At 40.8% G+C, this 25095-nt stretch overlaps 2 protein-coding genes and 1 non-coding gene across 8 annotated transcripts; 2 read left to right on the forward strand and 1 right to left on the reverse strand.

Moving 5' to 3' along the window:
- Nucleotides 1-12: 12 nt before the first annotated feature.
- CNTD1 (cyclin N-terminal domain containing 1) lies at nt 13-8052 on the forward strand. 2 transcript variants are annotated; one of them, XM_016150936.2, is made up of 7 exons: nt 13-415; nt 3413-3488; nt 3723-3891; nt 4820-4982; nt 5477-5621; nt 6261-6357; nt 6933-8052. In XM_016150936.2, the coding sequence occupies exons 1-7, from the start codon at nt 247-249 to the stop codon at nt 7101-7103; spliced, it is 990 nt and encodes a 329-aa protein (XP_016006422.2). In that variant the 5' UTR covers nt 13-246; the 3' UTR covers nt 7104-8052. The 2 variants fall into 2 exon arrangements, with proteins under 2 accessions (XP_016006422.2, XP_036078143.1); XM_036222250.1 differs by having other exon boundaries at nt 153-415; nt 4856-4982.
- On the reverse strand, nt 7696-25073 carry BECN1 (beclin 1). 5 transcript variants are annotated; one of them, XM_016150930.2, is made up of 13 exons: nt 24984-25073; nt 24065-24195; nt 16644-16772; nt 15080-15147; nt 14144-14202; nt 13400-13490; nt 13157-13293; nt 12802-12996; nt 11767-11913; nt 10364-10513; nt 9825-9885; nt 9244-9386; nt 7696-8507 (listed from the first exon to the last, which is right to left on the reverse strand). In XM_016150930.2, the coding sequence occupies exons 3-13, from the start codon at nt 16768-16770 to the stop codon at nt 8339-8341; spliced, it is 1347 nt and encodes a 448-aa protein (XP_016006416.1). In that variant the 5' UTR covers nt 16771-16772; nt 24065-24195; nt 24984-25073; the 3' UTR covers nt 7696-8338. The 5 variants fall into 5 exon arrangements, 4 of the variants coding, with proteins under 4 accessions (XP_016006416.1, XP_036078142.1, XP_016006414.1 ...); XM_036222249.1 differs by lacking the exon at nt 24984-25073 and adding an exon at nt 24516-24745 and having other exon boundaries at nt 24065-24145; XR_001597632.2 differs by lacking the exons at nt 24065-24195; nt 24984-25073 and adding exons at nt 8884-8981; nt 17045-17193 and having other exon boundaries at nt 8371-8507.
- Nucleotides 15402-15509, forward strand: LOC118604395. Its single transcript, XR_004951710.1, has one exon. It is a non-coding gene; the product is annotated as a U6 spliceosomal RNA (small nuclear RNA).
- Nucleotides 25074-25095: the final 22 nt, after the last annotated feature.

Genomic DNA, 25095 nt, shown 5'->3' on the forward strand with positions numbered 1-25095 from the left:
GGCTCCTAGCCCTGGGGAGGGGCGGGGTAGTCGAAAAGCGGCCTTACTTTCTCATTGGCTGAGGGGTCAGCGGCCGTTGGGGCGGGAAAAGCCTGTGGAAAGAATTGGTTTTCCTCAGAGTTGAGGCGAGGACAAACACATAGAAGGGGACGACGAATCCAGAGTGTGGCAGAAGGCTCTGGAGAGAAGCGAAGGTGGTTGGTTTATGGACTTAGCGAGCCGTCTGAGAGTCCTAAAAGGCTGAAAATGAATGGACGTGTGAGGCCAAAATTAGCCTCTCTCAGTGACTTTCAGTTTGGAGCTGTTGCCACAGAGACTATCGAAGACGTTCTGCTCCACTTGGCCCAGCAGAATGAGCAAGCAGTGCAGGAGGCCGCGGGCCGGATGGGCAGCTTCAGGGAGACCCGGATCGTGGGTGTGGATGCAGGGCAGGGGAGCTGGGTTTAGGGGACACCTGGGCATCTGACTTTGAGGCACTGACCTTGTGATTCAGTTTACTTTATTCATTCAAATGAGCTTTGATAGTACCTACGTTATGCAAGATGCTGGGGCTATAATGATGAACAAGACACACCGGCACCCTACCCTTGGTTTCCACAAGTATAGAGTATTTATTATCTACTCAGGATGGAAAAGAAAGACGAAACAGAGACCTAGTCTCTGCTTTCAAACCATGTATATAAAATAATCCTTGGAGAATATTAGGACAAATCTGCAAATGCTTAGGTACAAGTATGGTTAGATAAGTGACATACTAGATAAAACAAGCTTTTATGGGGCTTAAATAGAGTGATGGGGTGAGGTGGGGGTAGAATTAAAGTCCTCCAGGCATCATGGCATTTGAGGTAGACCTTGAAGGATGATAATTTGGTTGGTGAAGGTGCTAAAGGGGGACAGAGTTCCTAACATGAGTAAAACTGCGGAAATAGAGATGCTTAGGATGAGTGTGAGTATAACGTAGTCCAGGTTGGCCATAGCATGTGGAAAAGTAGTAGAAATTAATATCGGAAAGGTAGTTTGGAGTCATTCCATGTGGAACTTTGACTGCCAAGGTGAAGAATTTATACTTGGTTTAGCAGGAAAGAAAAAAAGGGCACTGAAGGTTTTTTAATATGGGTGTGATACAAATGTAATCTTCGCCTTAGACAAAAATTATTTTGGCTGTGATGTAAAGGATGAAGTAGAAAGAAATGGGAGGTAGGTAGTCCAGTGGAGTCTGTGTTAGTAGTTTAGGTGATAGGGCTGAGGGAATGATGAGGCTGGATATAAAACATCTCAGAGGTGAAATCTAGGATTCTGCAATGGATGAACTTAAGAAGTGAGGGAGGCAAAGGGTTGAGCCTAGGAGACTGGGAATATAGTGGGGCCATTAAGAGAAACACACACATACATTAAAAAATAAAAGAAGAGTGTGACTTTTGTTTGGGAAAGATAATAGCTTTGGTTTGGAATCTACTGAGTTTCAGGTGTTTGTAAAACATTCAGAGAAATATTTCTAGCAGCCAGTTTAAAAAGTAAGTCAGAAGAAAGGTCAGAACTAGAGGTAAAGGTTTGGGGGTTATCTCCGAAATGATAATATTGAAATTGTAGCAGAGGATGAGCTCCTAGAGGGAAAAAGGAGAAGGTCAAGGACAGTTTATTGGGAAACATTTTGTGTTCAGGGGGTTGGGGTAGGAAGAAGAGTATGAAAGACATAAAAGGAGTGGTTTGATAGAAACAGAGCCAAAGACCTTTAGAAGGCAAGAGGAGAGTTTTAAGAAGGACGATGGTCAGCAGAGATCAGATGCTTCAGGCCTATAAAAAACAGGAATGAGGATTGCCAACAGGAATGAGGATGGCAAAAGGGCCATGATATTTAATAATTTGGACGTATTTGCTGGCCTTTGAGACAATCATTTCAGCAGGTTGGGTAAAGCAGAAGCCAAATAGCAGAACATTATGGAGTGAATGATACAGTGGAAGCAGCAGGTATAAGCTAGGCTTTCAAGAACTTTAACAGTGAGATAAAACCCTAGTTTAAGAGGATAGAAGGAGAGGGGCTTTTGTGGAAAAGTAGTTGAAATCAAGTTAAACGCAGATCTGAGTATGTTTGTAAATACAAGAGGTAGAACTAGAACCAAGGGAGAGGTGCAACCCTCACCCATGTCACCTAAGCTAAAATTTCTTGGCAATAAAACGGGAAATAGAAAAAATTGTCCATATAATCCAGGCCAAAACCAAAATCAAACCAAACTACTATATACACAGAACAAAAACAAAATGAAGGAAGCCTAAACTCCAACAAACAAAAGGACTGGCTAATAATACACTATTATGTGTTCTGGGATATTTGGATATTTTGCTTAATTGCTTAAACTAATTCTCTTCTTCATTGGACACTGCTAGCAGAGCTTTAATTTCTGTAATGATAAGGTTTTGTACAGATACTATGTGTAATGTGTGTCAAATAGATTGTTAAATTATCTCATGCTAACTTGACTTATAGCTTTTTTTTTTTTTCTAAGAAAGTCAAATTTTCTCTGAAGACAATGTGGTAATTTGATTGTAATTTTTTTGCTGATTAGTGCTAAAAGTTCCCAGTTCTGCAGGAGTCTTTCTTTTTTGAGAACATTAACCTGTTTCCACCCTCTAATGATATTGCAAACTAAATAGAATTCTATCTGGGGTGGTTCTTTCAAAGAGAAACAGGCAGCCTAAAATCTTGCCAAGGTATCTTGCCCTTCCCACCTTCCCAGTGAGTTTTTTCCCCCAAATTGGGCTATGTTCCCTGATTTGGAGGGTATCTTTAAAACAAGCCACTCCACCATAACAAACTTGCTCCTGGGGAGATGCTCAGCTATCCGAGATTTACCCAACAAACTGGTAGTGGAGAGATGGTGTCCAGCTGTAAGATAAATTGTGTTTGTAAAGCAATGGGAGTTCTCCAGAGGGTGGTTACTAAACAAACAGTATTATAAAGAATATTGAGGCTCCAGGAGGGACCTCTCTGTTCCTGTCAACATTCCACTGCAAACAGAATATAAGGGTTAAGGTTCTTATCCATCCAAGAATCTCCCTTGAAGCTAGGTTTCCCAGCATGGTGTAGAGGCCAGTTAGAGCAGCTGGTATGTTTATGTGTAACCGGCTAAGCCTTTTTGTCAGCTGAGACCCACAGGAAGGCTCAAGGGTCACTGAGGGGGCTTGGTAAGCCCTTGGTAAGTCTTTGGCACTCAGTCAGCCTCCTTTTCATGCCTCTGATCTGCCTATTGGCAGCAAAGGGAACTAAGCTCAGCTTGGGTTGTTTCAGTCTCATCTTTCTCACCTTCTGACCCTCTTCCCTTGGCCCCATCATGGCTTTTACACAACGCCAAGAGTTCACAGAGTGGTTTTGGTTGCACCTTGTGAATTAGGCTCTTCTTTCCTGTTTTGGCAGAGTTTGTTTTTCTCCTGTCTGAACAATGGTGTCTGGAGAAATCCGTGAGCTACCAGGCTGTAGAAATCCTAGAAAGGTAAAGCCCTAAGCATAAAGTATTTGTAAGGAGTATCTCTCAGAATGGCTAATGTACCCAAACCTTAAAAAAAAAAAAAAAAAGAAGTACTAGTGCCCCGTACCATGAAACCTGGTTTTGTACCCTCTATTACTTGCAAATGTAAATTTCTTAGCTTGCGATTGCTGTTGGAAAGAATAAGACACAGCACAGTTTGAGTGTGGATTGTTTAATCTCCCCTTCCCTTCTTTATAGGTTTATGGTTAAACAGGCAGAGAATATCTGCAGGCAAGCCACAACCCAGCTGAGAGAGAAGACAGAGCCTCAGAATTGGAGGGCTCTGAAGGAGCAGCTTTTCAACAAGTTTATCCTGCGTCTTGTGTCATGTGTTCAGCTGGCAAGCAAACTTTCTTTTCACTACAAAGTAAGGAGCTGGGGTTGCTTATGGGCACCTGAGTGTTAGAAACTACCTCATCCAAAGGTGATTGTGAGAAACCTACTCCTAGGCTAGGTGATACTACTCATGTGGAAATTCCAGAGTGTGATTATGCTTCCTAAGCATACCTCCTACACACACACACACACACATAGTCACACAGAGGCAATTATTAAATAGCCTGAAGGTCTGTTCCCAAAGTATAATTGCTGGACAGATGCCATCATTCATGCAGGTCACCTTTACTCCCCTTGGATTCAAGGACAATTTACATAAGGCGTCTGAATTGCCAACAAACTTAACAGTACTAAAAAAGCAAACCACTACATTTATAAAGGATAATTTTTTTTCTATGTCACTACCCAATGCCTGTATAACAAAACATTGTTCAACAAATATTTATTGCCTTCTATGGCCAGATGCTGCACTAGGTGCCATGGCTGCAACAGTAAAAATATTGTCTGTGTACTAAAGGAACTTATTATCCAATGAGAGAAGACACAGGCAAATAGTGTGGGAAAATGTCCTGATTAGTGTAAGTACAGAGGGCTGTAAATGTACCTTATCAGCCTTGGAGAGTCAAGGAAGTATATTTAGAGAAAAGGACTTCTCAAAGCAGGAGGGGGTGTGGAAAATGGGTGGGTCCTAAGGGAAGAGGGAGAGGAGTTAAGGAAAGCAGGGAGAGACGGGAGAGAAAAGGGAGATCCAGATACAGGAATCATCAGCACAGAGAGCTCGGAGAGCTTGGTGGGTTTGGGAACTGTAATTCTATATGACAGGCATCAAGTGAAAGGGGGAATTACCAAGAGAAAAGACGAGATGAAGGCACGGCTAGATTGCACAGGGCTCTGTATACTATGCCAAGATGTATGACCTTTACTCTGACACCCTTCTCTTCTGTTTTTTCTTTGCTCAGATAATCAGTAACATTACAGTCCTGAATTTCCTCCAGGCTCTAGGGTATATACACACTAAAGAAGAACTTCTGGAGTCAGAGCTTGATGTTTTGAAGTCCCTGAACTTCCAAATCAATCTGCCTACTCCCCTGGCATATGTGGAGATGCTCCTGGAGGTTCTAGGTACTTTATTAAGTGTGTCAGGGACTGTGGGTTGGAGTCTTCCATAGAAGACAATAAGAATGTACCCAGAGGTTTGGGGGCAGTGGGCAGAACCCACCAATGAGGAACAGCAGGAAGCCTGAGATGACTGAGGAAAGTGTTTCCTCTGGTACTTGTCAGGGAAGGAAACTCAGGTCTCAGCACCTGGCTTCTGTTTTGGACTCATTAGGTGCTCTCTTGGTATACAATCGAGGGTCAAGCAGCTGATTTTATAGAGAGGCATGAGATAAGAGAACATACAAAACCACTCTAATCGTATGTATACTATAGATGGAAGTTTCTCTACTTCTCCTTTTGTCCTTTCAAACTGACCTCCAGCTAAAGAGGTTTCTTACAGTAGAACAAAGCAACCAGGAAGCACATTAGCTGCTCAGCAGCTTTAGTTATATAACAACTCTGATTATGATCATGAAAAACTCACATAATGCTCTTTTCCATGCGCATACTCCATATAGGATACAATGGCTGTTCAGTCCCAGCCACACGGCTACATGCAACCTGCCTGACCCTGCTCGACCTAGTCTATCTTTTGCATGAACCTGTGTATGAGAGCCTGCTGCGGGCTTCAATTGAGAACTCCACACCCAGTCAGCTGCAAGGGTAAGGCAACTCCTTTAGCGTAGGCTCTTTCCTTCCAGAAACAGGGAGGTGGGAACATCACGTGGTAACTTGGGGAATGGGAGTTTACCTACCAAGACATCCAGTCCACAGATAACCTGCACAAGTTACCTGATTTAATATATTGTTTGGCTGCAGATGACTGAGCCCAACCAGCAAAACCCTAAATGCTTTTACTTTTAAATTTAAATGACTTCAAGTAATTACATACTTTGTTTCCTAGTTCTTCTTTTATAGCTGTTTATAATTTGAGATTATTGGACCGCTTTTATAGTCACTTAGGAAAACAAGCCAGTCACAGGGTTGTAACTTGGACAAAAGTGTTTGATTACTGTAAAGTCAGACTGGTAAAAAGCCTCACAGTTACATTTGTTAGGGAGACAGATGGAACAACAAAAGACCTACAAACTATTTAGACAGGAGGCTCATGATTTAATCCCAGTTGATTTGAGGGAGGTTGGGAGAGGGGTCAATTAGCTATTACTTGACCATTTCCTTCTATACTAAAAATTTCCGAGATGATCAACATCGACAACTAATAGCTGAGGTTCCATGACCCTAGGATTTAGAAGATCATGTTTCACTCTAGCTCCAAAATTAATAACAGCTTTAATCACTCAGGGAAAAGTTTGTTTCAGTGAAAGAAGATTTCATGCTGTTGGCAGTGGGAATCATTGCAGCAAGTGCTTTCATCCAAAACCATGAGTGTTGGAGCCAGGTACGCACCACTGAGCAGGACCGGCATGGTCAGAATTCATTTAATAGAAAGCATTCTCCCTTTAGTTAAAGAAAAACAGAAGATAACCTATAAAAGGTAAGTGCCAATACCCAGGATTAGGATGAATGAGCAGGATTTGGGAGAGGAAAAACTAGGTTAGGACTGAGGAGTCTTTTCCAGTTCTCCTCTTACGAAATTGGAAATGGAGGCCCAAGTTCAGCTTGTTCTTTTCCCTTAATGATGATAATCCACTATCACATTAAAGTCCAATAAATATATCCTCCCAAAAGGAGAAAACATCAAGGCCCAAATTTCCCTCTCGCAATTCATAAAACTTATAACTAGCAAAATGAAATCTCTAGCAGAAACTTTCCACAATAATACTAGCAGGGCAAAGGTATCCTAATGTAATCTGGCCATTAGTAAACACTGGGATCTGGATTTAATCTTCTCTGTAAATTTAGAGAAACAAAATTATATTTGGCTTGAGAAAACAGCCCAAGCAATTTGTCTGCTTGTGCACTAAAACACATTGAGTTGATCTAGTAATAAGAAATCTGTCTCTCTTTCTGAAGGTAGTGGGGCATTTGCAGAGCATCACTGGCATTGCCTTGGAGAGTATTGCTGCATTCTCTTACGCAATCCTGACTCACAGCGTGGGAGCCAACACTCCAGGGCGACAGCAGTCTGTTCCTTCCCACCTGGCGGCCAGAGCTCTGAGGGCCACTGCTTCCTCCAACATGTGAGGCAGGCTGAATCTACCAAGTATAAACAGCCTTCCGTCCCTGCACGCATCCCTCCCTCTGTTTACTTTCACACTCAGGGTACAAAAGTTGCAAGTATCTTTCGAACTGTGTTTTGTATTCCAACTTTATTTATTTTTCTGCATCAGAAAAAGAATTAAGATGGACAAGTGTGTCCTTTTTGTCATATCAGACTGAAAAATGTAAAAAGCTAGGAGAAATAGAATATTAGTTAAGTTAGTTCGGTTTTAACAAGATACTTATGGCTTTTCTTTAACTGTTCATTTCATTGAGAGAACATCAGACATGGAGATTGTTAACCAGGGACTCAAAAAATGAGGCCATTTGGATGAACTTGATGGAGCAAAGAGACAGCCTTGATTTCCCCTTAAAGATAATTTAACATCTCTGTTCATTGAGATCTACACAAAAGGGATTTTCTCTACAGCTATTTCCACTAGTCTTTTGAAAAAGTAACACTAACTCATCTCTAAGCATGTTTCAACAGAATTTCCATACCTGCACTTGAACTCAATTCTCCCAGAATACAAGAATACAAAGTACTCTATTTTAGTAAAAGAAAAACCCAACAGTGCACCTTGGGCAGTTATCAGACTGCAGCAAATCTTTTATTACAAATAATTAAATCTCTCCATAATGTCTCAAACAGTATCAAACACTGTTTCATGTCTCTAACACAGAGCAGAGTAGGCATTCAGTATTAGAACCGAGTGAGAAGTGTTAAGTTTCAAGCTCTGATCATATCACATGGTGACCAAAGCTTTTATGTCATTTTCTCACATTATCCAACTGTGTATCTCATACATCTCGTCGTCTCAGTGGAGACAAAAGTTTCTAGTTCATATTGTTAAGTGCATGAAGTTGAGAGAGATAAAATCCAGCGAAAACACATCGATCTCAATTCAACTCAGTTATAAAAAAAAAAAAAAAAGGAAGCAAACTTAAATTAGTTTTAAGGGGAGAAAGGGAAAGGAAGGCATGGGAGAAGGGTCAAAACTATAACAAAGGCTGATAGTTATACATAGCATGTTATAGCTCTGGAAACTGTCATATGGTATTTTTAAATAAAGTGGCTTTTGTGGATTTTTCTTTTCTTTTTTGGTATTGTAAACATGTGCTGTTTAGTAGTGCCCAAATTTAATTTAAAATATTTTTTTTTTCAAACAAAAAAAATTTAAAGCCTTTAAGGCAAACATCCCCCTAAGGAAAAAAGAAAGTCATTTGTTATAAAACTGTGAGGACACCCAAGCAAGACCCCACCTAAGATTCGTCAGCATATACTTGAGAGCTTTTGTCCACTGTTCCTCAGAGTTGAACTGGGTTTTGATGGAATAGGAGCCGCCACTGCTTCCTGTGTCTTCAATCTTGCCTTTCTCCACATCCATCCTGCAGATGGACAGAACAGAGCTCATTAGTAACTGAGATCTGAGTTAAGTCAGTTCAGGCAAATGGGCAGGGACTTGATCATGAGACCATTCACGTCACTTTATCTATTAGAGAACTCTTGGCGGGGAATGGTAGTGTATTTTGGACTTGCTTAAAAGCCAAAAATCAAGAAGGCTGTCACAAGTGCCTCATTGTCATTGTGAAGTACAGGGACAGGACACACACCCAAACAGATGAGAAGCCTGGAGCAGAGGGCAAGTGAGGGTTACAGTACTCCTCACTGTTTTCCTAGGCATCCCTGAAATCATGGAGAGAGAAGGAAAGCAGAAGAAAAGAGAGGCTTTGTTTTGGGGTGACAGAAGCAGCTTAGCCTTACTCTCTTAAACTACAGTCTCCATCCATTACTAGTTGCTTATACAGTTTGACCAGAGGAAGCATTCTTGTATGTTTCCAAGGGCTTACAGGGAAACTTTCCTGAAATTGGAGGGTGAATTTGAGCTCTGTGCCAAGAAAATCCCCCAAACCACCTAAGGCAACATTCTTTTTTCCCCAGGGACCAAGTGGTCGTATTCTGTCCCACTTGCAGTGTTAAATCAGTGTTTGTCCATCAGTATCACGTGATTTTGCACCATTTTCTGCTTTCCCACCATTTATACTGTTTTTCTTCCATTACTGTCCCTTCGGTTCTGCACAATTTTTTCTACTCTAGGTTCATTCAACATTGGGGGATACTGACCTGTAGGGAAGACAAAAACGTGTCTCGCCTTTCTCAACCTCTTCTTTGAACTGCTGCACACAGTCCAGGAAAGCCACCATTGCATGGTCAAACTTGTTGTCCCAGAAAAACCGCAACCCCCCAGAACAGTATAACGGCAGCTCCTGCCCAAGAAGAGAGAACTGGCTATGGGTGTGGCACCAAGACAGGCTATCAGAGTCTATTCCCAATCCTATCAGTCTCTCAAGTCTTTTTTACGTATTCCACTGGAAACACTAACCTTGGGCAAATAATAATGCACCTAGAAATGTTTTACCATCAATGGAAATGTATTAAACATCTACCTCACAGTGATTTCTTTCCCATCCTAGAGCACACATTCTCTGATCTGCCCACATCCCTTCTCAATAGACCGTAAAAACCTAATTTTCTCTATAGGCCTCAAAGAGCTAATCCTGAACTAGACAAGACATTGAACAAGACACTGGCTCTTCATGAGATATCTAACTCTAGGAAAGAAACTGAATAATGCCATTATCAAAAGTAAACCATTTCATTACAAGAATTCTGTATTCCAGTGGAAGTGGAACTTTCCAGAGTACCTTAGATTTGTCTGTCAGAGACTCCAGGTAGGAGTGGTTTCCACAGGGAACAAGTCGATACCTAAAAAGGAGATTCATACAGAAATGGATACAGGACTCCTCCTAAAGTGATTATTGGGATGTTAGAACCCAGTGATTTTCAGACCTCTTTTATTATTCTCACCCCTCTCTCACTTCCCCATAGGCTCCATATTTAAGGTTTTGTTTACTGAACAAAGTACATTTATTACACAATTGCCTGGGGGCCTTTGTTGATTGATGTATGTTTTGGTTTAGATTTAAACACAAAAAATTAAAACAACTTGAGGAACACTAAGGTTCTGAAGATGGTAGGCTGGAGACCATGGTCACGCAGCTCAAGGATTGCTGATCAGTAGAAAGAGCATTATGGTAAGGGGAAAATCAGAGCAGTCTTTACAGACAGAAAACCCCCATCTGTTGGGAGCCAGGGCTCCTGACATAGTGGAAAGCAGCACCAGAATGGACATATGATTATATCAAAGACATACCACATCCCAAGAAAGGGCTATATTTCTTACCTCTGAAATTTCAGACCCATCTTATTGGCCAGAGCATGAAGCAGCAACACTGTCTGGCCCCAGGCAGCATTAATTTCATTCCATTCCACAGGAACACTGGGCAAGCGACCCAGTCTGAAGTTATTAATTGTGCCAAATTGTCCACTATGCCTATAGAAGAAGGCAGAAGGGCAGGGAAAAATACAGGGTAAACTTAAAACTTAGCAACTTCTGAGACTTTCTGCTCTCTCCTAAAACCTAGCACAAATCTCTCTCCTTATCTCCAGATTCACATATCCAAGCTCTACTTGGTACTTTAAATACATACCTGAAATGTGAGTCATCATCTTTCTACCTGATGCTCAGATGCCAAAGCAGAAACCTGGGCATCATCCCCAAATGCTCTCAGCTCCCTCCCCTGACAAAACCACCAAACTCTGTTGATTCTACTTCCTAAATCTCTTTTATCTGTCCACATTTCTGCAAACTCATTGCCAATTCTCTCTTTTCCTGTTTAGATGGCTACTGACAAGTCTCCTTACTAAAAATGCTGCCCTCTTCCCCCAAGTCATTTCTCACATTGCAGGAAAAGCTATCATCACAAATGTAGATGTAATTATGTCGCTTCCCTGCCTAAAATGCTTTGATGGCTCCCACTGCCTTTTGGATAACGTCTAAATTCTTAAGATCCTTTAGGAATTGCTAATTCTCCAGTTTCATATCTTGTCATTCTCCCCTTTACACTCAATCTCATCATCACAATAAACTCCTTTCAGTTCTCTGAATTCGCCACTCCCCTTTCTTCTGTTTCTTTGCACGTGATGTTCTCTCTGCCAGGAACAACCTCCCTCATCTGCAGATTTCTACTTCATATCTCGGCTTAAACATCAACCTCCTCTGGGGGAAACTTTCCATGCGGCCTCTCCACATTGGGTAGTGTCCTTATGTGTTCCCAAAGCACCCTAAGTTAACCATTATCGCACTGTATTATAATTGTCTATTACTTATCCATCTCTTTCAGGAGATGATAAGCAACAAGAAGACAGAATGCGTATTGTTTGTTGTTGCCCTCCTAGTGCTTAGTGCAGTGCCTACCAGATAGTTAAATGGATAAAATGTTGAATAAATTAATACTTGAATGACCCTGGGGATAAGAAGTCAGCTCCAGGCAGACGACCAGAATTTCATGTGGCTGGATGGCTCAGATCGTTCCCTTTTCTCGGAAGACTGCATGTCACCAAGCTCTAGAATTCTAATCCCTTGATTATGCCTATCCTATCACAAGGAATAAAAGAAACCTAGATGGGTGAACATGACATATAGTCTTATTTTGTGGGAGGTGAGCACCCTGGCTTAGTGGCCAATAGCTAAGGTCCAGATATGTAGTGCTTCCCAGATGCTCCTCACCCTTTGGCCCTTATTACCAAATGTGGAAGGTTGCATTAAAGACGTTGGTTTTCTTCAGCTTGTCCAGCTGCATCTGGGCATAACGCATCTGGTTTTCTACACTCTTCAGCTCATCATCCAGTTCCAGCTGTTGTCGTTTAAATTCACTGTATTCCCTCTGATACCTATGAGCAGCCAAGGTGGCCATTGAAGGCTGTTAGGATGGGGGCTAAAATTTCTGTTACCACTCCTCTCAACAATTTATTCTTAGTTTTAGTAATTATGGTTACATCTAATCACAGCATCTTTTAGATTTACCACAGACCCCACTCAAAAGAACATACTTGCCCTAGTTGTTTTCCCTAGGAGGGACAGAAATGTCCCAAACTCCCGCTGCCCATATGCAAAAAGAGGAGGAAAACAGGACTCTCCCAAACCAGAACCAAACACCACCTGAACATCTGTGATCTTTTCCAGAAGTGAGATGAGGAAGTCAAGAGTGACTTCTTCCAGGGATTGGCCATAACTGAACTTCTATAACTTCACCTCAACATAATACTTATTGTCCTTTAAATAGTTCATGAACACCATTTCCAATAGAACTTGTTAAACCACTCTGTGAAAAGTTAACTTTTTTCTGTCCTTCATTTCCCCAGTTTCAGTTAGTACGGACAGTGTGTCTCCTCCAATAGATAGAGGGTTCTCTTAGCTCAAGAGCACCAATGAAATCTTTGAGCTGGGAAAGAACAAATGTAGGCCAATGTGCGTATCTGCCCGGAGGAGGATGCCAGGTGCAGCAGACTTACCCAGACTGAGCTCAGGTCCGTGAGGCACAGAGCTGTGACTAGAGCCCTGGTTCTCCACTCTCTGTTTAACCAACACACTTTTTTCACTTAATCATGTTGACCCTTCATACATAACCCTCCCAACAAACCTCTACAAACAGTGCCTGGAAATAATATGCAGGATGACAGCTGACTGCAGCTTACAGACTAATCAGACACATTCAGCTGGAAGCCACTTCCCCTCCTGGGACCTTGAGAGCAGGAAGATAGAAGAGGGTGATCACTCACTGAGCCTCTTCCTGATCTAGTCTCTCAGCCTCGGCCTGGACCTTCTCGAGATTTTCTGCTACGATCTTGCGGTTCTTTTCCACATCTTCCAGCTCCTGGATCAGCCTCTCCTCCTCAAATGCCAGCTCTTTTAGCTCCATCTGTAGCTGTTCACTGTCATCCTCATTCATCTGCTCTAAGATCTCCAAACAGCGTCTGAAAAGGACATAGGCAGAATATGCTTACCAGAGAGAAACTGCTATTTTGTTTACTTGGGTGTAGCAGAGCTCTTGGGTAAGGGCCAAGCAGTCTCATAGCAGTCACAGCTCTAAGATCCAGATCTTAGTTTCCAGGCCTTGGCTCCAGAGGCACTCACTTGTAGTTCTGACATTCATTTTCAGTGACATTGAGCTGAGTGTCCAGCTGGTCTAAAAGAGTATCTGTGCATTCCTCACACAGTGGGTGATCCACATCTGTCTGGCCTGACATGATGTCAAAAAGGTCCCCAGTGACCTAGAAATGTGGGAGAGTCAGGGTAGGGTTTGCCCCATACTACTGGCCCAGACACCCCCTCTACCAACCAGGCCCACTGCTTGAAGCTGGAATGAGGCCGACTTGCCTTCAGTCTTCGGCTGAGGTTCTCCATGGTGCCGCCATCAGATGCCTCCCCAATCAGAGTGAAGCTATTGGCACTTTCTGTAGACATCATCCTGCAGACAGCCCCCCGCCCATGGGCCACATGAGGGAGCAGAGAGGCCTCTTCCACCTACTGAGGTGCCAGTGGCAGAGACTCTCAAGCACCAGCTGAGGGGCCTCAAGGTGCACTCCCGCTCCTAGCCCAACTGACCTACCAAGGGTACTTCTCTCCCAAGGGAAGGCCATGCTGGTCTTCCACAGGGGCACTCAGCATGAAGGTTGGCCTGGATGGACTAAGGAAGGAGAGGGGGCATCAAAAACATATGTATGTGTTTACAGTAGAAAAGGACGGATAATCAGGGAAGACCATTTCTTAATATTACAGCCCTTGCCAGCCACCTTCACATGCATCAATTAACTAAGGACCTGAACTTCCAACATTTGTTTTAAAACTTTTCAAGAGCTCTCTCTTCTATTAGTCAATCTCTCCCTTTTCTCAACTCTTCAATGTAAGAGCTATTGTCCCTTCCCACTGTGTGAACAGCTATAGGAAAAACTCAATCGGTATTGGAAGGTGATGGGCCTAAGGGAATGCATCTTTTCTGGAAAAGCCAAAAGGTTAGGTGATGATTCATCTCCATCACCTGGCTCCAGATCTCGATTTTCGGTTCAGTTAAAATTCTACTGGTTTTTGGCAAGGAGCAGGGGGCTGAGGAGTAGTAGGCACCTGGCTGGGGGGATGAATCTGCGAGAGACACCATCCTGGCAAGTTTCAATAAATGGCTCCTGGGAAGAAAATAAGGGGCATTAGAATTCTTGTGGCTTAGAGGTAGAGTATATTTCCTAAAAAGCCTCAGAACTATTGGGCTTTACCCCTGATTAATAACCATGAGACTTGGTAAACCACAAAGACTTAAGAAATGGGTATTATTTAGCCAATCCTTGGATATAGGCACTAAGAAAGGACCCCTAGTACAGACAAACCCCAAGTCTCATCTGATTTTTTGTGGGGAACAGCATTTTCTAACTATAATATACTCTATTATAGTTAAATTTGTATTTCCTCAACACTTACTAATCAGGGGTAGGGGCAAGATGCTCTAAATCACAGCACAAGGAAAAAGCCAGATCAGACTAAAATAAAGTTTGCTTATGGCATAGAACATTTATATGTTTTCAATACTTTGATATAATTTATGTGATCGAAATCTTATGACATCTATCTTTTGCAATAAAAATTATCACTGATGTTACCACAGTTTTAAAATGACCTGTTGTCTTAACACTGACAATCCTTTCTAGTTAGGGTAGTCATAAACTCGCTGCCCAAACCAAAATGCTTTTGAGAATGGAGAGAAGTGGATTTGAATTATTAGCTTGGACAACAGATTAAACCAGGAATGCCCTAAGATGACCTGGATACATAAGTCATTCTATCTCTCACCTATAATGGCTTATAATTCTGCCTTAAATAAAGAAGGGCCTCCCTCCGCATTTTTAAATGGATGCCTCATTCAGTAACCTTGTGACCTCAAGTGTACTTCTGTAACAATGATCCACAGTGGTCTGATCATGTAGAAAGTCTCGTTAACCAGAAATCCCAAAAGTCTAGAAGCACCAAGTATCCTGCAGAAACCCAGTTTTCATTCCAATGTTTTCATACCTCTCCTGAGTTAGCTTCTTCTTCCTGGGTCTCTCCTGGTTTCACCTGGGCTGTGGCAAGTAATGGAGCTAAGGGCAAGGACAATATTGAGTCAGAAAGAATTTTATCAAAGCAAGAAGAAGTATGAAAGTGTGGGAAGATAACTGAAAATATCCTTATTGCCCCCCCCCCCTACTTCCACCTTCTTCTTAAAGTACCACTTACAAAAAGAAGAATCTCTTGTCTTCTTCTCCTTATTCCCATTAAATCAGATTATGGAGTTGTTAATATTTTTTTCCAGTATAATGGTATCATGGTTACATTTTTAAAAAGACACCTTATCGTGCTCGCTTCAGCAGCACATATACTAAAATTGGAATGATACAGAGAAGATAAGCATGGACCCGGTGCAAGGATGACATGCAAATTCAAGGATGACATGCAAATTCATGAAGCAAAAAAAAAAAAAAAAGATACCTTATCATTCAAAAATAGCTACCAAAATATTTACATATTTATGTTTGGAATTTGCTTCAAAATAATTTGTGGTAGGAGGGGAATGCATGGGGCTTTAGATGAAACACGATTAAATATACACTGATAATTACTGAAGCTAGGTAATGGGTACATGAGGTTCCTCATACACTTTGAAGTTTTCCATAATAAAAATAAAAAACAAAATAATTGAGAATGGGAGGTGAGTAGAGGTATAGAGAACACAAGAATGAGAGAATGTAGTTAGTTAATTGTTGAAGCCAGGTGATGTATACGAGAGTTCATTAAGCTATTCTTTTGGCTGTATGTTTGAAATTTTCCATAATAAAAGGTTTAAAATATATTGGTCAATTCCCCTCAAAAAAGAGAAATCAGGTAGTAATAACAATAGCTAACATTTATTGAGTATTATTTGCCCAGTATATTCCTAAATATTTATATTCTTTGTCATATTTGATCCTTACAACTACCTTGAGGTCGTTTTACATTTTACAGATAAAGAAACTAAGAAAGCTGGGCCTAGAGATGAAGTAACTTACAAAAAGCCATTCAGCTAGTAAATGACAGTCGGGATTTAAATCCAAGCAGCCTGACTCCTGATCCATGAGCTTATTTAAACTACCTATTTAGTCTTTTTCTCTAACTTCATCTCACTTCTTGGAACTATGAGACTCTGTTTCTCCCCATACCACTTGCTGACTCCTGGGTAAGTCATTTAAGCTCTCTAAGTCACTCCTCATCTGTAAAATGATCCATGAGGGTTGTTGCAGACCTAAACAAGGTAATGTATGTAGTGCGCTTGCTGTATGTAAGCCCTCAACAAATGCCTTTATTACATATACACATTCCTTTACTCTGATACAGCAGGAGTAAAAAACTAAAGATCTTCTCTTGCTACAGGAAGCTGACAGAAACAGTGTCAGAACTCATTTATATCCAGGTTGAGAAAACAGGGTGCCAGAGAGATGAACTGACTTTCCTAGGTTTACACGGCAAGTCTGTAGCAGACTACACGGATAGAAGACCTTCAACTCCGAAGCCGCCTACTTTCAAAGATCTCGGTCACCCTCTTTCCAAGGGTCTCGCTGACCTGTGAGCTCCTGGATGGTGACATGGTCCAGAATCTTGAAGCTCGTGTCCAGTTTCAGGGGCTGGCTGCAGCGCTGGCACACGAAGCTCACTTGCATGGTGCTGCTGGACGACTTAGACCCCTCCATCCCTGTGGCGATGGAAAGTAGACTAAGTTAGGGAGAATCGGTACTCTTGAATCCCGGATTCCGGGCTACTACCTGCCTTGCTAATGTGGTTACGGGGGAAAATTCCCCCCGAGTCTTTCCTTCTAGGAGCGGCACATTACCCACAGGACCTGCTTCCGGGGCAGCCCGGGTAAAAGCAGTTTACAGCCCAGTGAGGGAGGGGCTGCAATAGGGTCCGTAAGGGTTCCCAGGCCCCCTTCTAAGGTGGCGCGGTTCAGCCCTCGACTCGCTTCACCTCGGGGCCCGGAGCCCGCCTCTCTGGTCCGGTCTACCGCGAGGGCACCGTGGCCTCCAGTTTGCCCCGGAGCGAGGCCTCCAGAACTGCCATCGCCCAGTTTTCAGCTACTTCCCAGTCGGCCAGCGGAGGACTTCCGCCCCGACCGGACGTTACGCCACGACGCCTGCAGCTGCAGGAGGAGCCGGGAGGTCGGTCCGGATCCTCCTGCTTACCAGACCCGCTGCGGCCCCTAGAGGACAAACTGGGGAACTCAGCCGGCATCGGCGGGTGGGAGAAGACTGCGAGAAGTGGAAGGTCCGAGTTGGGTTGGGAGAGAATAAGGAGCCTCCGCTGTTCTTTAATTCAGTGACTTTTCTTCAGATGTGTTACCTCTGAACGGAGCCACTTTAATGCTTTCTGTAATATCAGTTTTAAAAAATTCTCCTCTGGAGAGCTGGACTTTCTTTCAAAGGCCCCTGAGAGAGTGGTAGACACACTTGGAGGGGAAGGCTAGGAGGTAAACTTTATTTTATTTTATATTATAAAATTACAGTTATTAATTAGGGAAAGTCGAGAACTTCAGATATTGAAACGTATTGTAAAGTATAAAACGAAAACATTTTTGTCTTGGTGCAGTAATAGATCAATGAAACAACGGAATTCAAAAGTACACCAGGTATACAGGGGGATTTAGTGCGTAATAAAGCTAGCATTTCAAATCATTGGGGAAACGAACTGCTTAATAAGTAATAAGTGGGTCCAGAAGCCATGTAGAGAGCTATGAGCTGAATCTTCTACTTCACTGCTTACACCAAAAGAAGTTACACCGATTGGTCACAATTTTAAGCAACAAAAATACCATGATTAAAAGTACTCAATGAAAGCATGAGTAAATATTTTTTATAATCTTGGAGTGGAAAAGACCTCTCTAAGCGTGACATGTAGATCAGAAGCCAAAAAGGGAAATATTGAATTTTACTCCTTAGAAATAAAAACTTTTGTAACTATTAAAGACTCTAAAAAAAAATTACAGAAGAAAAATGTGGAAGATAGGTGCAGCTCATAAGATAGAAGGTAAATTTCCTTAATATATAGAACTCTATTCAATCAATAAAAATTCAAATAGGCCAATAATTAAATGAGCAAAAAATATGCAAAACTAGCTCACAGCAAAACAAATGGTTAAGAAATTAAAAGATGTTTCGTTTCACTTGTAATTAAGTTAATGGAAATTAAACTTCAGTGAGGCAGCATTTCTCATTTATGAGATGGGTAAAGGCTGAACCAGTTGATAATATCCAGTGTTGATGAGCATTTGGGGAACTCTAGAATACTGTTGTTGACAGGGAGTATAAATTAGTATAATATTTTTGGAGGTCAATTTAGGAATATTTATCAAAATTTTAAATGTTCATATTCTTTATCCCATAGAATAAGAATTTTCCTAATAGATATGCAAGTGATCAAATATACATATACAAGAATTTTCATTGCTAAATATCCTTCTGTAACAGGGGATTGTTTAAATAAGTTATTGTATTATCCACTTAGCAGAATAATACACAACCATTAAAAAGAATGAAGTAAACTTGCTTTTTACTTGTTTTATTTGGCTACTTTGAGAATAATCTGAAGAAGGGCAACGGTAGAAGCAGGAAGACCAATGAAGTTTTTGCATGAATTGAGGCAAGAGATGATTATCAATTGAAATAAGAAAAGTTAATAGGTAGTATATATGGTGTGATTCCATTTGTACAAAAAATAACACAGTATATGGTGTATGATGTCATGTGTTATAACGTGAAGTGACATGCAGCAAGCAGTGTCTTTCACTAGACAATGGGACAGAGACTTTATTGCACACAATTTGTATTGTTAGATTTTTTTTTTACAATAAACCTATAATTTACAATAATTAAACTTTTACAGAAAGATAATACAAGAAGTTAGGTGAATAGTGTCATGAAATTACCCATCATCTCACCACACTATAATTTTTGTTTTCCATTAAAATGTTTTTCCTATATATTTTAACATGGCTGTATTTTTATCTATTAACTATGAAATTTTTGTATTGTTTTTAAAATTTAACATTACATATTTTTCCATGTTGCTATAAGTTTTTTGTAATTGTCGTGGCTGCATTATATCATATAAGTGCACTAACAATATATTTCTTTGTTGCTGGAAATTTCCATTGCTTCCAGTTTTGGTGATTACAATAATACTTCAATGAAAAACTGTCTCTTGATTAAAATTAGCAATTGTTTTTCACAGTGGTTGTATATAATTCTGCCTTCAGTAATGTGTGAGAGCCTGTTTCACAATGCCTTGGCCAGTATTAGGTATCATATATTTGAGGAATGAGGATCAAAAAAAAAAAAAAAAAAAAGGCACATTCCTGTTATTTTAATTGGCATAATTAGTATACATTGGCTTGTTCCTCTTTTTTGAATTTTCTGTTTGCATTCTTTCATTTATCTACTAGGTTCTTAATATTTTGCTCAATATTTTCGTTATCTTGCATTGTCTATTAAGATGTTTTCCAGATGTGCAAAAGTTTTGAATTTTTATGAGATCGAATCTACTTTTTTTCTTGGTGACTTATATTGCTTAGAAAGTTGTTCCCACTTCCAGAAGTGACTTTCCTGTTATTTTAAATGTAGGTAATCCTCCAATAATTAATATTAGATGCAATATATGGAACTAGACTGATTTTCTCCTGGTATTATTAATTATAGTTTTTACAACCCTCCTTCCTCTTGGGTCTTTCAGCATGAGACCGACCCCCTCTAGAGGATGTAAGAGGAATCATTCCCAAAGAATTCTCACCTAGGCCTGGTGTGGCGCTTTAGTAGTCCTACCTACATTTATTCCTACTTGGCTGCCACTAACACCATCTCAGAAAGGCATAGAGATGTAATGGGCTTCTAAAGAGGTAGGGAGTATAGAGATTACAGCTGAGAGTTCGAAAGTCTAGACTGCCTAGGTTCAAACTCCATCTTTGTCATTCACCAACACTGACCTTGAGCAAGTTTATTAAACTACTCTGTTTTGTTTTTTTATTTCTAAAAGAAGCATAATAATGTATTTTCCATAGGGTAGTATGATGATTAAATGATCTAATAATATGAAGTACAAAAAGCAATGCCTGGCACAGAGTAAACTGTGTGTGTTGCTGCTTGGAGAATATATAAGAGTATGTATAATGATTGATGGATTGTGAATAATCAACAACATACCCATGTCATCAATTCAACATTTATTGAGGACCTACTATTTGCAATCACTCTTCTAGATCTGAGAGAATACACTGCTAAACTGCTCTAATAGTTTATATTTTAGAGGATTTCGATAATAACTATGTAAATGAATGAATAAGATTTCAGATAATGGTAGGTGTTATAGGTTGACTTGTGTCTCCCCAAAAGATATTAATGTCCTAACCGCAGTACCTGTGACCATGACCATATTTGTAAATAGAATCTTTGCAGATAAGTTAAAGACTGGTGTTTTTATAAAAAGAGACAGTTTGGATACAAAGATAGACACGAACAGAAGGAAGACACGTGAAGAAACACAGAGAGAAGGCAGTTGTTTCTAAACCAAGGAACACCTGAAGCTACTGGGAGCTAAGAGAGAGGCCTGGAACTTGTTCTTCTTTAGCACCTTCAGAGGGAGCATGGTCCGGCTACTTTGATTTCATGATTCTAGCCAATTCTAGCCTCCATAATTGTGAGACAACACGTTTCTCTTGTTCTAAGCCACTCAGTTTGTGGTACTTTGTTATAGCCATAAACACATTAAGTGAGGGCAAGGGTAGATGGAGTTACTTCAACTAGGGGACTCAGGAGGGCCTCTGTTAGCTAGGAAATCATTGAGGGTGACACACAGGAAAGAGACATAATCTGGCTGACTTTTAAAATTACCGAAGCATTAAATTAAGGACACAAACATAAGTGTACAGCTCAGTGAATTTTAACAAATGAACACATCCATTTGTAACTAGCACTCAACTCTTCCGCCCCATGCCCCCTTCCAGGTGCTACTCACCATGAGGGGAAACAGCATCCTCACTTCTACCACCATAGATTAGTTTTGACTGTTTTTGAACTTCATGTAAATGGAATCATACATTATGTACTCTTTTGTTTTGGTTTCTTATTTAAATTTTGTTGTTTTATTTTTCCATTACTGTTGACATTCAATATTATTAGTTTCAGGTATATAGCATAGTGGTTAGACATTTATATAATTTATGAAGTGATCCCTCCAATAAATCTAGTACCTACCTGGCATCATACATAGTTATTATAATATTATTGACTATATTCCCTATGCTGTACTTTACATCTGTGACTTTATAACTACCAATTTGTATTTCTTTATCCTTTTACCTTTTTCACCCAGCCCCCCGCAACCCTTTTCTTTTGCCTAGTATTGTGATTCCTCCATCTTCTGTGTAGTTTTAGTTCATCCATTCTCAAAACTATGCAGTATTCCATTGTGAATATATTAAAATTTAGTTATCTATCCTACTCTTGAGAGGCATTTGAGTAGTTTCCAGTTGCGGCTATTGTGAATAGTGTTGACATAAACTAGCATGTTCTTGTTCATGTTCTTGGTGAATATATTTATGCTTTTCTGTTGGGTATGTTTCTAGAGTTGGGATTTCTGGGTCACAGGTCTATATAGAAATCTATAAATATGTTTATTCAGCTTTAGTAGATATTGCTATAACCATGGTTGACATATTAAAAGATAGTTTGGGTGTGAGTAGAGAATAGAATGTGGTAGTGGGTGTGGTGGCAAGAGTGAAAATAAAGACCAAATATATAGTCCTAGCAAAGGATGACAATGCCTGACTAAGATAACAAATGAGGAGACAGAGAAAAGCATGCTCATACAGTATTCATTATTTGGGTAAGGCTGACAAGAAGTCTGCTGATGGTTGGATGTGGGGAGACGAGGGAGAGGAATCAGGCTGATAGTTATTTGGTTTGAACAACTAGGTGGACAGTTCTGTCAGTTACTGAGATGGGGATGAGTAGGAAAATCACAGGTGTGTGAGAGAATCAAGAATTCTGGTTTGGCCACGTTAAGTTTGAGATGCCTATTAGCTATCCAAGTAGAGGCGTCAAGTAGACAATTGGAGCTCAGTTAGACATCAGGACTGGAAAAATTTAGGGCCATTAGCATACAGGTGTTGAGTACCACTGAGAGGTTTAAGTAAGAGGGAGAGGTGACCACTGGTGCTGTCAACATGGAAGTCATTGATAATCTAACAAAACTATCTCAGTGAGAACATGGAATAGGAAAGCCTGATTGAAATGGATTATAGTAAGTGGGAGATGAAAAAGAAGAGTAAGAGACAATAATATTGCTCAAGAAGTCTATGAAGAAAAGTACAGAAAAAAAGTGTTAGTGAGAGGAATCTGGGTTCAAGGGAGAGTTTTTCTCAAGATGGGAGATATTTATCATGTTTGGATATGATCCAGTAGAGAGAGATAAATGTAATATAGGAGAAAAAAAGGATAATCGCTGAAGGATATTCAGAAAGTGAAAGGGGTTTGGTTCTGGTACACAAAAGGAAGTGTTGGTTTTTGATATGGAACAGATGTTTCCTTCAATGAGAGAGAAGGAAAGGCAGAAGGGATTTGCAGATTGGCAGATCTGGGAGTGAAATAAAGTTCTCATTTGCTTCTGTTTTCTCAGCGACGAATAATCCAATACCATAAATTGGAGTTGGGAAGGGAGGGATATTAGAGGTTTAAGAAGATGAGAAGGTATGCCAGTCATTTGGAGTGTCGGAGAGTAAACTTGTCAGAAGCACATAGTAGGATCTCGGGCACTGCTGTGCACCCATTTGAGAGTTGTGGACATGAATTTAAAGTGAGACCACTCATCGGTGATTGTGTTTGATTCATAAGCACCCAGGAATGAATAGTTTGTTAAATATAATGGTACCCTCAGCAATTGTTCACTGAATAAACAAATGAGTGGAATATTATATAAAACATTTGGATAAGGGAAGAGGATGGGAAATAGAGAAGGAATGTGTGTCTTCTTATAACTTACTTGAAGACAAAACACAATTTGAGAATTAAGCCATATTTCAACAAGCACAAACACAATAAGTTTTCAAGTTGAAGTTATTAACTCTGTAAGAAATGTAGGGTAATGGCATACTTAAAATGGGGTGAAGTTAATTTGGGAAGGCATTCCTGAAGTTAGGTTCCAGATCAGAGTTCAAAAATTACTAGGGACAAATGTTAACAGAAAGCAAAGGAAGAAGGGGGAAAAATTAGATGTTGATAAGCAAGATGGGTATTATGGGCAATGTTCTATGTATCCCTGAACAACTGGAAAAGGAATTTGAGTCTGAAAGCAAGGATGATTAAATAGTTTAAGAAGTAACCTCTTCATGCTAAGCACTAACAGGTAGCTTATCTGATAAAGGGTACTATGTATCTAGTTCCTGCTTTGTGTCCCAGCACTGTGTTAATTCTTTAACATATATATGATTTCCAATACTCACAACAACCCTACAGAATTATATATTATATATATAATAATGATTGAAATTCCATTTGACTGGTGAGGGAATTGAGACTCAGCACTTAAGTAATTTTACGAAGATATCACAGTTGGTAAAGAGCACTTAATTCCAACTGTTTCCTAACAACCCTCCCCGCCCCACTCCCACCTCCAGCTCACTAGTCTTTTTCAATTTCTTCAATAGGACAACCTCTTTCATTCTCCAGGGCATTTGCTTGTGCTGCACCTGTACCTTTGAGGCCTGTCCCTTCACTCTTCACAAGCTAACTCCTTTACATCCTTTAGATTTCAGCATAATTGGCACTCTATCTGAGAGGCCTTCCTTGGCTATTCTTCCTAAAATAGACCTCTGGTATTCTTTACATCAGTCATTTGTTAACTAATATTTATCAGATTTTGTAATTATATTGCTAGTTTACTTTCTGGTGTCCTTCCCCAGTATTAAGGCCCATGAGACCCAAGAACTTGAAGCTCGTTTACCTTTGATTTCCCAGAGCTGTGCTGTTCAATACAGGAAGCACTAGTCAGACGTGGCTATTCAGCACTGCAAATGTGGCGCCTCTGAGTTGAGATGTGCAGTTAAGTGTAAAATTCATACCGGATTTCGAACACTTGGTATGAAAAAAGAATGTATACAATCTCGTTAATATTTTTTATATTACCTGTTGAGAAACATTTGGATAAACTGGGTTAAACATGATTAAAATTAATTTCATCTATTTTACTTTTGTGTGGCTATTCTTAGATTTTAACTTACATAAGTGACTCACATTACATTTCTAGGCTCTGAGGCAGTATTGTCCCAGAGTCTAGCAGTGTCCTGGCCCACTGACATTCACCCACTGAGCGAAATAACCAATGTTAAGAGACAGACCGAATGAATGCGTGAATAAAAAGATACGGTCTTTGCCTTCCTTAGGAAAATGGATACAGCACTGTCCTAGAAGTCAGAAGATCGGGGTTCTGGTCCAGGATTTACTGTTATCACCGTGCAGCCTATCCCTCTCTGGGTGTCAATCTGCCCATCAAGCAGTTGATCTCTGAGGTCTGAAAATGTATGAAGATAAGTGACGGAGAAAGGTGGGGAAGCCTGGTACAATAGAACTTTTCTTCTATTTGGCTCTAGCCTAAACACGAGAGCTTCGGCCAACGGGAGGAGGCAGCAGAAATCTCAGACTAGACCCCTGAACCCAGCTCCGGGACCGCCTGCTTCCTCAGTCCGACGTCACTAGGGCGCGACGGCGCGGTCTGTTCTGTGTTCAGAGCGGCAGTGGCTCCGAAGGTCCCTTCGATGAAAGAGGGTGCCGGGCTAACGAGAAGTCAAATAGTTCCCGAGTCTTTTTGAGACTCAGTTCTCGTACACAAGACTCCGCCACCCACCCTCTCACTTGTCTCTTACCAGGCACTGGAACCCGGGAGATATGGGCCGGGCTGGAGCGTCCAGAGCCGAACCTCAGTGCGGCTGCGCAGGGCCGTGCGCATCCTCGCCGGAGTCCCGGCGATTGGCTGTG

Source organism: Rousettus aegyptiacus, unplaced genomic scaffold (genome assembly GCF_014176215.1).
Source record: "Rousettus aegyptiacus isolate mRouAeg1 unplaced genomic scaffold, mRouAeg1.p scaffold_m13_p_6, whole genome shotgun sequence".
In the NCBI taxonomy this organism is placed as follows: domain Eukaryota; kingdom Metazoa; phylum Chordata; class Mammalia; order Chiroptera; family Pteropodidae; genus Rousettus; species Rousettus aegyptiacus.

What these genes read in the sequence shown, in the direction of transcription:
- BECN1 (XM_016150930.2), bottom strand. Translation starts at nt 16,770, where the DNA reads ATGGAGGGGTCTAAGTCGTCCAGCAGCACCATGCAAGTGAGCTTCGTG. An exon ending in CTCTGACAGACAAATCTAAG is followed by an intron (nt 9,387 to 9,824) that starts GTACTCTGGAAA and finishes CTTCTTGGGCAG; the next exon opens with GAGCTGCCGTTATACTGTTC. An exon ending in CGTTTTTGTCTTCCCTACAG is followed by an intron (nt 8,508 to 9,243) that starts GTCAGTATCCCC and finishes GTCCATCTGCAG; the next exon opens with GATGGATGTGGAGAAAGGCA.
- CNTD1 (XM_016150936.2), top strand. Translation starts at nt 247, where the DNA reads ATGAATGGACGTGTGAGGCCAAAATTAGCCTCTCTCAGTGACTTTCAG. An exon ending in CAGGGAGACCCGGATCGTGG is followed by an intron (nt 416 to 3,412) that starts GTGTGGATGCAG and finishes CTGTTTTGGCAG; the next exon opens with AGTTTGTTTTTCTCCTGTCT. An exon ending in ACCATGAGTGTTGGAGCCAG is followed by an intron (nt 6,358 to 6,932) that starts GTACGCACCACT and finishes CTCTTTCTGAAG; the next exon opens with GTAGTGGGGCATTTGCAGAG.